We start from the raw sequence: 13,085 nt of genomic DNA on the forward strand, positions 1-13,085 counted from the left end.
CGAAGGGGAAGCTTTTAAAATTTGAGGGTTCTTCCTGGAAGGACGTGGTGATCTTCCGAGACACCGGTGCCATCCAGACTTTAATTTTGGAAAGTGCATTGCAAGGTGCCCACACACACTCGACACTGGAGAGGTGGTACTGGTCGAGGGTGTCACTAGTGATATTCGACCAGTACCCCTTCGTCAGGTAACCCTGGAATCTGATTTTCACGAGGGTATTTGTACAGTCTGAGTCACTCCTTACTTACCTTTCCCTAATGTTGATATAATATTGTAATGATTTAGCAGGGGATAAGGTAGGGGACTCCAGACTGCCTATTATGTTGCCTACACCTAAGGTTTCCCTAGAACTACCCACCACAGAGGATATTGTTGTGTACAACATTGTGTTGTGTAACACAACCTTCATTTACTCCAGTCCTGACCCTCTTGCTTTAAATGTCACAGTGAATACTGAAATAAATAAAGTCCATCTTTGGCTAACTGCTAACACACTTACCCTTAACATTGACAAAACTTTCTATATTTTGTTTGGTAATAAATACTCAAATCAAATTCATCTAAGAATAAACAATATCCAAATTAGTAATAAAGTAGATGGCAAATGCCTTGGGGTTCTCATCGATAACAAGCTGAATTTCCAGGGACACATTCTAAATATAGCGAAAAAAGTTTCTAAAACTGTGGGCATTCTTTCTAAGATCAGATATTATGTACGCCGCCCTGCCCTGGTGACGCTCTATTACTCCCTTATCTATCCATATCTCAACTATGGTATTTGTGCTTGGGGTTCTACTACCCAAAATCATTTACGTCCTCTAATTACTCAACACAAAGCTGCTATTAGGACAATATCCAACTCTGGCCCCAGACATCACTCGGTACCCCTACTCAAATCTCTGAATATGTTAGATATTAAGTCACTGCACATTCTCTCATGTGTACTTTTAAATTTTAAACTCTGAACTGTAATGTCAATCCTGACCTTAAACGCTTCCTAGAAGGATGTAACAGATCCCATGAACACCACACCAGAAACAAATACCTATTTGATGTTCCAAGAGTATGCCTTAATCAAACTAGAAATGCTCTACAAATTAAGGGACCCAGAATGTGGAATGACCTTCCCAGTCATGTCAAAGGCTGTACCTCTCTCAACCAGTTTAAGATGAAAACTAAGTACCACCTAATAAACTCCATGTAACCTACCTCACCCCTAAATGTTAACCCATGTCTTACTATTTTAAACAATGCTGTTTGTTGAACAACTTGTATAATTGATATTTTCTGCTATGTTCCCCCCCCCCCTTTTTTATTTTTTTCAACACAATTTTTAATTTATACTTTAAGCTCAATTGTATGTACTAGCTCTATCTTTAAATCTAAGATTGTGTTTGTATTCACTTAGTTGTATTCACCTAGTTTTGCTTGCGAGGGTTGAGCTCTGCACTTTCGGCCCGCCTCTCAACTGTCAATAAACTGTTACTAACTACTTTTTTTGTAACTCATCTTCAATGTATGTATCTTTACCTGAATAAAAAATCTAATCTAATCTATCTTGCATGTACGGTGACCATGTTAATGGGTCATAAATGTAAGGGCAGCCCTGTGGTTGCGAAGGTGGTAAATCCCAAGGCCACGAGAAACTTTACGAGTGGTGAAAGCAAGGTGGACTTTGCAGATACTTTTATGGCCAGAATCGATGATGAGGCCAAGGACAGTGGAGAGCCTACCATCACCTCCTACCGAGAATAGTGAGGATGGGGAGAGAAAACTGTTGGGACTCGGCCAATGACATCTGACCAAGACATGGGAGCCACCTTGAGTGAACTGCAAAAGGCTGACCCCAGTCTTGCAGAATGTTACGATGTAGCAGTCTCTAAGAATGAGATAGCAGATGCAGTGACTGGTTACTATTACGAGGATCAGATTTTAATGAGAAAATGGAGACCACAGAGTTCTCCCTGGTCAAATGAGTGGGAGACAGTACACCAGGTAATGCTACCTACATGCTATAGAGAGAGAGGGTTTTTGCAGCTGCTCATGATGATCCTATGGGGGGACATCAAGGCACTAACATTACCCTGGAAACACATACCGAAACTGTCCCTATTTTCCGCTTGTTACAACTTGTAATAAAGTTGTTACATCTTGGCTTAACGTGTTTATGACGTATTAGAACGTTGTTACAACTTGCTATATTGGTTGTTATAACTGGTTAGGTGTTAAAACTTGTTCGAACGTTGTACCAACGTCGTAGTTTTGGTGTGTGTTTGGCGGGTACTTATCATAAAATCTTTAAGCATTCCTACTGGCCCAAACTGAAAAGCGATGTGGCACATATTATAATTCTTGTGTCCCGTGTCAACTTATTGACATAGGACACCAGAGTTGGCCAAACCAGATACCACCTAAAGCTCCTCTAAGGCTTATTGTAGTCCGGAGGAACCATTTTCTCATGTGGTAATGGACCGTGTTAGTCCATTACCTAGAACTAAGGCTGGTAACATTTACTTGTTAACACGAAGGACTCCGTCTTGATGAAACTCGCCAGCTAAAATGTTTGTTTATAATAAAATCGATCCTCTGTGTTGTGTAGTAGAGAAAAATTGAGTTATATCCAGTTTACTTAATGCTACAAGTGGTCCAGAGCGTCTTTAATGCAAGGCGGTGTACTTACGAAGATTTTTATATGTAAATGCCTACCTAAATACTGATGTAGCCCCTACGAAGATGCTAAGAAGAAAAACATTTGTAAGTACAGTATGTAATTGCTTCATGAATCTAGCCCCGAGGGCGAGTTCTTAATTAACATGCATTTAACTGTATTATTATTTTTGAACATTAGGTTAATATTAAGGTTTTTTATGGCTGGGGCAAGATTTTCTAGTTCATCAAAATAGGGTAAAACCAGCGATTTTTTTAGTTCTGGTTTAGACTTTGGAACTTATTAGTAGAACGTTCTTTTTGATTGACCAAATGCGACATCTAAGAACGATTTTTGGGTATTTTAACTTCTTCCCAATTTCAAATATTTTAATTATTTCTTCATAAAAAAATCCGGGCTGCAAACTCTCAGGGCTCTGAGAAACATGCCAGAAAATATGGCCCACTTCACCTGAACTTGATGATTTGAGTAACAATGAACATACGAGCACACATCATCTTGAGGTTATCTTGAGATGATTTCGGGGCTTTTTTTTTTAGTGTCCCCGCCACCCCCAGGAAGCAGCCCGTGACAGCTGACTAACACCCAGGTACCTATTTACTGCTAGGTAACAGGGGCATTCAGGGTGAAAGAAACTTTGCCTATTTGTTTCTGCCTCGTGCAGGAATCGAACCCGAGCCACAGAATTACGAGTCCTGCGCACATTGGTAGGCTTCCTATACACACTGAATTTGAAACTCCTGCCGATGCTATGAATCATGATGTCTAAAAAAAGGCAGAACACCATTCTCTCTATTTTCTCAATTGTGAATTTGACGGAACCAGCGAATTAAGCTGAGAAAATCAGTTTGGTTATGGTTAACTGTGTGGCCTCATAGCCTGGTGGATAGCGCGCAGGACTCGTAATTCTGTGGCGCAGGTTCGATTCCCGCACGAGGCAGAAACAAATGGGCAAAGTTTCTTTCACCCTGAATGCCCCTGTTACCTAGCAGTAAATAGGTACCTGGGAGTTAGTCAGCTGTCACGGGCTGCTTCCTGGGGGTGGAGGCCTGGTCGAGGACCGGGCCGCGGGGACACTAAAGCCCCGAAATCATCTCAAGATAACCTCAAGATAACGTACCCATACCACACCAAATCGAGGGTAAAATCTAGGGTTTTTGCTGGGTTTTTTTTTTTTTTTGCAATTTGCAGCTCGGAATCTTTTTATGAAGTAATAACGAAAATATTTGAAATTGGGAAGAAGTTAAAATACCCAAAATCATTCTTGGATGTCGCGTTTGGTCAAGCAAAAAGAACGTTATACAAACAAGCTCCTAAGTCTAAACCAGACCTAAAAAGCTCGTAAAATAAAATGGGTATCTGGTTGTTAAACGATTTGTGGGGTCGTATTCCGGGGAACATTAAGGATTAAGGACTTGCCCAAAACGCTACGCATGCTAGTGTCTGTACAAGAATGTAAGAACTCTTGTAAAAAATAATAATAATAATCATAAAAAACACTATACAATTACAGTTAAGCAAAGGCATATAATTTCAATTAAATATATATAATACAATAAAGTTATAACTTGAGAATATTCTCTGCTTAGGACAAAGGTTCACTTCTCAGTTTATAAATAGGCTATCATTGTAATCATAATATGCTTACAGACCATCACAAATATCTAGATAACTATCGAGTTGGTGTGATAATAGGTTTAATGCCTCCTGGTAATCACTTCACCCTGAAGACGGGCTCATGTGAGAAGAGTGGTCCATGTATGCTACTCTATGAAATTCCAATATTAATTCACAGATTGGGAGAAGTAGCATCATTTACGAAACCAGTTTTGTTACTGAGATAAGATCATGTTTTGGAGGGAGAGACACCTCACTCCACTCTGATGCATTCTATGTAGCATTGTTCATATCTGTTCATATCATATTCATATTGTGTGAATAAAATATTAAGGTTATTCTGTATGCGTTAAAGACCTATCGAAAATTAACAAATTTTGCCCGAAACGCATTGCGTAATAGTGGCTTTAGGCATTGTATGTACTACCTCTATCTATATATCAATCCATTAATGTAACATCACTTGTATGTATGTACCTTACCTGAATAAACATATTTATTTATTTATAAATAGTGTTGCTGAGTGTGTCAAGCCATACATATTTATGACAACATCAGGGGTGATCTTTAGGGTTCTGAACATAAACTGGAAGGAACTTGTATATTATGTTTAGCTAGGCAATAGTAATCACATTGTCAAATATTTAAAGTACCGTTGGTGGCTTGAGTACCTGTGTCATAAGGTGTGGTTATTTGACCACTGCTGTGGACTGGGGTGCCCTTGGCTTACTTATCAGAGGGCGGCCTCAAATGTCAGGGATTTATTGCAATGCTGTGCATGCTGACTTGGTGCACGCTGTGATGCTGTGTATGCTGACTAATAGTGCACACTGTGATGCTGTGTATGCTGACTAATGGTGCACACTGTAATGCTCTGTATGCTGACTTGGTGCAAACTGTGATGCTTTGTATGCTGACTAATAGTGTACACTGTGATGCTGTGCATGCTGACTTGGTGCACGCTGTGATGCTGTGTATGCTGACTAATAGTGCACACTGTGATGCTGTGTATGCTGACTAATGGTGCACACTGTAATGCTGTGTATGCTGACTTGGTGCACACTGTGATGCTTTGTATGCTGACTAATAGTGTACGCTGTGATGCTGTGTATGCTGACTTGGTGCACGCTGTGATGCTGTGTATGCTGACTTGGTGCACGCTGTGATGCTGTGTATGCTGACTAATGGTGCACGCTGTGATGCTGTGTATGCTGACTAATGGTGCACACTGTAATGCTGTGTATGCTGACTAATGGTGCATGCTGTGATGCTGTGTATGCTGACTAATAGTGCACGCTGTGATGCTGTGTATGCTGACTAATGGTGCACGCTGTGATGCTGTGTATGCTGACTAATGGTGCACACTGTAATGCTAGGTATGCTGACTAATAGTGCACACTGTAATGCTAGGTATGCTGACTAATAGTGCACACTGTAATGCTAGGTATGCTGACTTATGGTGCACACTGTAATGCTAGGTATGCTGACTAATGGTGCACGCTGTGATGCTGTGTATGCTGACTAATAGTGCACACTTTGATGCTATGTATGCTGACTAATGGTGCACACTGTAATGCTGTGTATGCTGACTAATGGTGCACACTGTGATGCTAGGTATGCTGACTAATGGTGCACACTGTGATGCTAGGTATGCTGACTAATGGTGCACACTGTGATGCTGTGTATGCTGACTAATGGTGCACACTGTAATGCTAGGTATGCTGACTAATGGTGCACACTGTGATGCTAGGTATGCTGACTAATGGTGCACACTGTAATGCTAGGTATGCTGACTAATGGTGCACACTGTGATGCTAGGTATGCTGACTAATGGTGCACACTGTGATGCTGTGTATGCTGACTAATAGTGCACACTGTAATGCTAGGTATGCTGACTAATAGTGCACATTTCCCGCCATGCTGTAACCAGCCATCCTAGTTTGTCACTTACCAAAAATCCCACAACGTACATGAGACGTTGAATCCTTAGTGCAGCCATGGTGCTTCAGTCATGTGTTGTTCCTTGCACCGTACTGTGATGCCTCCTGTCCCCCGTGCACCGTACTGTGATGTTTCCTCAGTCACTCGCTACTGTACACCGTACAATAGAAGTTACAATAAACAGGTTACTCATCACATAACTTTAGAGTTATTAAAGATCGCAAATTCCACACATATTGCAATTCACCGTAAATATAGCCTGATCGACAATATCCAATAAAATCCGACCAAAAAAATGTCAAAATCCTCTATAAACTCATTCGAAATTTTTCAACATATCATGGTAAAAAAAATACACAACTTCTTTCCATAAATAAATGTTGGTAGACGTTTCTTAAATGTTCACAATATATATGTTTACTGCGGCAGAGGGAGACAGCAGTAGCCTAGTGAGCTCTCGCGCCTCTGACGCGCCAACTTCACCACTCGTAAACACCATATCATCTCTCTTGATAACAGTTGAGATAAAAGATTATATATGTTTGGTATAGTGATTTATTTGTGGTATCTTCTTCATTCTGCTACACTGAGTGTTGGAACAGAGAAGCTTAATATATTAAATTTACACCACATTTTCGTCGACTATATTAATGCTTCATTGTGATTGAGTCAAGAGGAAGATCTTGGGCCAGATTCACGAAGCAGTTACGCAAACACTGACGAACCTGTACATCTTTTCTCAATCTTTGGCGGCTTTGTTTACAATTATTAAACAGTTAATGAGCTCCGAAGCACCAGGAGGCTGTTTATAACAATAACAACAGTTGATTGGCAAGTTTTCATACTTGTAAGCTGTCTAATAAATGTAACCAAAGCCGTCAAAGATTGAGGAAAGATGGACACGTTCGTAAGTGCTTGCGTAAGTGCTTTCGTGAATCTGGCCCCTGGCCATCAGAGTTGTGTAATCTCGCCCGGGATAACCGTTATCACCTGCTCCCTCGCCCTCAACACTGCTCCAGTGAACATCACCATGAAACATCAAAATGTAAAGATACCACGTTGACAACCCGGTGTGGGTGATGGTTGGTGTGGGTGACGGCTGGTGTGGGTGACGACTGGTGTGGGTGACGACTGGCGTGGGTGACGGCTGGCGTGGGTGACGGCTGGCGTGGGTGATGGCTGGCGTGGGTGACGGCTGGCGTGGGTGACGGCTGGCGTGGGTGACGGCTGGCGTGGGTAATAGGAGTACAGACCAACATGAACTCCACTGATACCATCAAAAATATTTGAAAATTTTTTTTAAAAATAGCTCAACTCGTACCTTGTAAAATTGAAGATTTTGAAAAGAAAGAAAATTTAAAGTTGAAAAAATCAGGAAGAAAGAAAATTAAAGATTTTTTGAAAAGAAGAAATCCCTGCCAGTTTGACTTCCGTTCCCAAAAGAGCATCAATGATGCCATTATTAGTCTGCTTAATATAATCTACTCAGCCCTTGACAAAAAAATTAGTTCCCTATTGGCCTCTTTATTGACCTGAGAAAGGTCAATATAATGAGATAATACTTCGCGCTAATCTACCTTTATCTTACATACGGTATCTGTGCATTGGGTTCAACCACTGCATCCAGCCCAACCACTTGGGCTGGATGGTAGAGCGACGGTCTCGCGTCATGCAGGTCCGCGTTCAATCCCCGACCGTCCAAATGCTTTGGCATCATTCTTTCCCTTAGCAGGGAGCCGGTCGGCCGAGCGGACAGCACGCGGGACTTGTGATCCTGTGGTCCTGGGTTCGATCCCAGGCGCCGGCGAGAAACAATGGGCAGAGTTTCTTTCACCCTATGCTCCTGTTACCTAGCAGTAAAATAGGTACCTGGGTGTTAGTCAGCTGTCACGGGCTGCTTCCTGGGGGTGGAGGCCTGGTCGAGGACCGGGCCGCGGGGACACTAAAAGCCCCGAAATCATCTCAAGATAACCTCAAGATAACTGCAAATTACCTCAAGACCTCACCTTAAGCCACCTCAAATACTTCAAGCCACTGCAAATTTAACAAGCCACTGCAAATTTAACAAGCCACTGCAAATTTAACAAGCCACTGCAAATTTAACAAGCCACTGCAAATTACCTCAAACTACCTCAAGCCACTGCAAATTTACCTCAAGCAAATTACCTCAATCACTCGGCAAAAATCTGTTATCAGGACCATAACAAACTCTGTCTCCAGACAACACACAGCCTCTCTGTTTAGGTCCCTTAACATGCTAAACATTCACTCACTCCACACATTCTTATGTGCTATCTACATGTACAAAACCTTGTTCATAAATGCTAATTCTTGGTCTGAAACCTTTCGTTGACAGGTGCAATAGAACCCATGAGCTTTATAATTCATCACTCCCTGATGAATTATAAACATGCCCAAACTATTCCAGATTCAACAGTAAAACCTGTAAGTACATAGTTACAGGCTACGGTTGACCGGTCCACAGGACTACAGGCTGATGACCCGGGCCCTAGACCACAACATGGTAAAAACATTGCAACCTGGCAGTCAACTGAATCCTCTAGGGTTCCACTGAAGTCATATCAGGGTTTCACCGACTTCTCCTCGACGCTCCAACTAATGTTCTCATTGACACATCATCTTAATGTGATTTCTTTGTGCATTTCTATTTTCTATATATTTTAAATTATTGAGGTATTGTAATAATTATTGTTATAACTTCGTTTTTTCCCATTGTGTTGTTTGGTCATGTGTGTGGGGAGGGGGTGAGAGGGGGATACGACCCCCCACCCACCCCCCATAACCCCGGCACTCCCCGGGGACGTGGTCACTGAGCCCGGAGGGTCAATATTGTGACAGAGTTAATTGATACACAATACTCCCCTGAGCCGCCAAGACCCACACTCCATCATCACACTTCCTCTCCTCCCTCCCTCTCTTGCTCACACTTCCCTCCTTGAGGTTACCTTGAGGTGCTTCCGGGGCTTAGTGTTCCCGCGGCCCGGTCGTCGACCAGGCCTCGGTCACCCTTCTCCCCACAACAGTTACCTAACTCCCGGGTACCAATTTACTGACAGATGAACAGAGACATGAGGTGAAAAGAAACGTGCCCAACCATTTTCGTCCCGCTGGGTAATCCAACCCTGGGGTGCGAGTCGAGAACGAAGCTAACCGCAAGGAGAAATTTGTGTTTTTAAAGAGGTTTAGCTTGTTAGTGTCCGCACACGGCGCTTCCGATGAAAACCCTCCAATCACATGAGTGGGGTTTAAAGCCTTTAATTAGATAACGGGGGTATATAAAACCTTCACTCAGATAATGGGGGTTTAAAATTTCCATTCAGATGATGGGGCTTTAAAACCCCTTCATAGATGACGGGGGTTTAAACCCCTTCATAGATGACGGGGGTTTAAACCCCTTCACAGATGATTGGGGTTTTAAAATCCTTTCTCAGATGACGGGGTGTGTGGGGGAAATTCCCACATCAAATATAAAAAGTATAATGAAACGAACAGCCACGAAATGCTGTTAATTTGCTTTAGTTCAAGAATGACATAAATACATCAGTTAGTCATAAAAAGTCACAGAAAACGGACTTAATATATCCAGGGTAGACTACGTCTCGTTCTCTTAACGTTTCTGTATAAATTATTATGAAACCCGCCAGTCACAGAGTTGGTTATCTAATAAAATATCAATGATACATTTAATAACAATATACTACACAAAACCCTCCTTATCTAATTCTTGATCCTTATCCTTGATTCTTATCCTCTTCATCTAATTCGCACCTGGAGATGACGCCCGCAGGGAAGGGGGAGGCGGCCATTAGGGCAAAGTCTCCGTGGTGTAGTGGTAAGACACTCGCCTGGCGTTCCGCGAGCGCTATGTCATGGGTTCGTATCCTGGCCGGGGAGGATTTACTGGGCGCAATTCCTTAACTGTAGCCTCTGTTTAACGCAACAGTAAAATGTGTACTTGGATGAAAAAACGATTCTTCGCGGCAGGGGATCGTATTCCAGGGACCATAGGATTAAGGACTTGCCCGAAACGCTACGCGTACTAGTGGCTGTACAAGAATGTAACAACTCTTGTATATATCTCAAAAAAAAAAAAAAAAAAAGTGTACTGAACATGGGACCCGACACTAGGCCTACCACAGTAACCACAAACTCTCCCAGCAAGTCCCAGAACGCAGAGTGACTCATATTAGTCACTATGTCTTGCCAAAGACTTGACAAAACTAAAGAAGGTGCAGAGTTCGTTTTTTCTTCTATTAGTATATTAATTTTGGTCATATTATGTATGTCATATTATGTATGTATGTCATATTATGTATGTATGTATGTCATATTATGTACTATTCAACATCATTGCAAATATTGAATTTCTGGAAGTTTAAGGGTTGACAGATGTTAATCTTCTTGTTTGAGGAGCTGTTCACTTGAGACAGTTAAGCAAGTCTCAGCTGTGTCTGGGTACAAGTGACAGGATGAACAACCCAGCGGGTTTTCTTCCTATTGGGGAGTGTTGTACATGCTGCTATGGCGGTATGTCCACTCACAGGATGAGTGGCGCTGCCCAATACTGTCACTATGGCGGTGTGTCCACTCACAAGATGAGTGGCGCTGCCCAATACTATCACTATGGCGGTGTGTCCACTCACAGGATGAGTGGCGCTGCCCAATACTGTCACTATGGCGGTGTGTCCACTCACAAGATGAGTGGCGCTGCCCAATACTGTCACTATGGCGGTGTGTCCACTCACAGGATGAGTGGCGCTGCCCAATACTGTCACTATGGCGGTGTGTCCACTCACAAGATGAGTGACGCTGCCCAATACTGTCACTATGGCGGTGTGTCCACTCACAAGATGAGTGGCGCTGCCCAATACTGTCACTATGGCGGTGTGTCCACTCACAGGATGAGTGGTGCTGCCCAATACTGTCACTATGGCGGTGTGTCCACTCACAGGATGAGTGGCGCTGCCCAATACTGTCACTATGGCGGTGTGTCCACTCACAAGATGAGTGGCGCTGCCCAATACTGTCACTATGGCGGTGTGTCCACTCACAGGATGAGTGGTGCTGCCCAATACTGTCACTATGGCGGTGTGTCCACTCACAGGGTGAGTGGCGCTGCCCAATACTGTCACTATGGCGGTGTGTCCACTCACAAGATGAGTGACGCTGCCCAATAAACTCGCCCCTCGGGGCAAAACTTAAAAAACCGTAACAGTGTAATTTAATCCATTAGTAAATAAATCTACCATTTTAAACCTCCACTCAGATAACGAGGGTTTTAAACCTCCATTCAGATAACGGGGGTTTTAAACCTCCACTCAGATAACGGGGGTTTTAAACCTCCACTCAGATAACGGGGGTTTTAAACCTCCACTCAGATAACGGGGGTTTTAAACCTCCACTCAGATAACGGGGGTTTTAAACCTCCACTCAGATAACGGGGGTTTTAAACCTCCACTCAGATAACGAGGGTTTTAAACCTCCACTCAGATAACGAGGGTTTTAAACCTCCACTCAGATAACGAGGGTTTTAAACCTCCACTCAGATAACGAGGGTTTTAAACCTCCACTCAGATAACGAGGGTTTTAAACCTCCACTCAGATAACGAGGGTTTTAAACCTCCACTCAGATAACGAGGGTTTTAAACCTCCACTCAGATAACGAGGGTTTTAAACCTCCACTCAGATAACGAGGGTTTTAAACCTCCACTCAGATAACGAGGGTTTTAAACCTCCACTCAGATAACGAGGGTTTTAAACCTCCACTCAGATAACGAGGGTTTTAAACCTCCACTCAGATAACGAGGGTTTTAAACCTCCACTCAGATAACGAGGGTTTTAAACCTCCACTCAGATAACGAGGGTTTTAAACCTCCACTCAGATAACGAGGGTTTTAAACCTCCACTCAGATAACGAGGGTTTTAAACCTCCACTCAGATAACGAGGGTTTTAAACCTCCACTCAGATAACGAGGGTTTTAAACCTCCACTCAGATAACGAGGGTTTTAAACCTCCACTCAGATAACGAGGGTTTTAAACCTCCACTCAGATAACGAGGGTTTTAAACCTCCACTCAGATAACGAGGGTTTTAAACCTCCACTCAGATAACGAGGGTTTTAAACCTCCACTCAGATAACGAGGGTTTTAAACCTCCACTCAGATAACGAGGGTTTTAAACCTCCACTCAGATAACGAGGGTTTTAAACCTCCACTCAGATAACGAGGGTTTTAAACCTCCACTCAGATAACGAGGGTTTTAAACCTCCACTCAGATAACGAGGGTTTTAAACCTCCACTCAGATAACGAGGGTTTTAAACCTCCACTCAGATAACGAGGGTTTTAAACCTCCACTCAGATAACGAGGGTTTTAAACCTCCACTCAGATAACGAGGGTTTTAAACCTCCACTCAGATAACGAGGGTTTTAAACCTCCACTCAGATAACGAGGGTTTTAAACCTCCACTCAGATAACGAGGGTTTTAAACCTCCACTCAGATAACGAGGGTTTTAAACCTCCACTCAGATAACGAGGGTTTTAAACCTCCACTCAGATAACGGGGGTTTTAAACCTCCACTCAGATAACGAGGGTTTTAAACCTCCACTCATATAACGGGGGTTTTAAACCTTCACTCAGATAACGGGGGTTTTAAACTTCCACTCAGATAACGAGGGTTTTAAACCTCCACTCAGATAACGGGGGTTTTAAACCTCCACTCATATAACGGGGGTTTTAAACCTTCACTCAGATAACGGGGGTTTTAAACCTCCATTCAGATAACGGGGGTTTTAAACCTCCATTCAGATAACGGGGGTTTTAAACCTTCACTCAGATAA

The 13,085-nt window shown here is 42.7% G+C and overlaps 1 protein-coding gene across 5 annotated transcripts in view; it reads right to left on the minus strand.

Moving 5' to 3' along the window:
* LOC123773426 (major facilitator superfamily domain-containing protein 9) overlaps positions 1-6,705 on the minus strand; it is a 91,065-nt gene extending 84,360 nt beyond the window's left edge. For 3 of the 5 annotated variants that reach the window (XM_045767182.2, XM_045767183.2, XM_045767181.2), the window contains exon 1: positions 6,237-6,705. In XM_045767182.2, the coding sequence (XP_045623138.2) occupies positions 6,237-6,284 (48 nt within the window). In that variant the 5' untranslated portion in view covers positions 6,285-6,705. The remainder of the gene's footprint in view (positions 1-6,236) is intronic. The other 2 variants (XM_069317854.1, XM_069317853.1) reach the window with 1 other exon arrangement.
* Between the last annotated feature and the right edge of the window lie 6,380 nt (positions 6,706-13,085).

The sequence above is a fragment of the Procambarus clarkii genome, chromosome 89, assembly GCF_040958095.1.
Source record: "Procambarus clarkii isolate CNS0578487 chromosome 89, FALCON_Pclarkii_2.0, whole genome shotgun sequence".
Taxonomy (NCBI): Eukaryota; Metazoa; Arthropoda; class Malacostraca; order Decapoda; family Cambaridae; genus Procambarus; species Procambarus clarkii.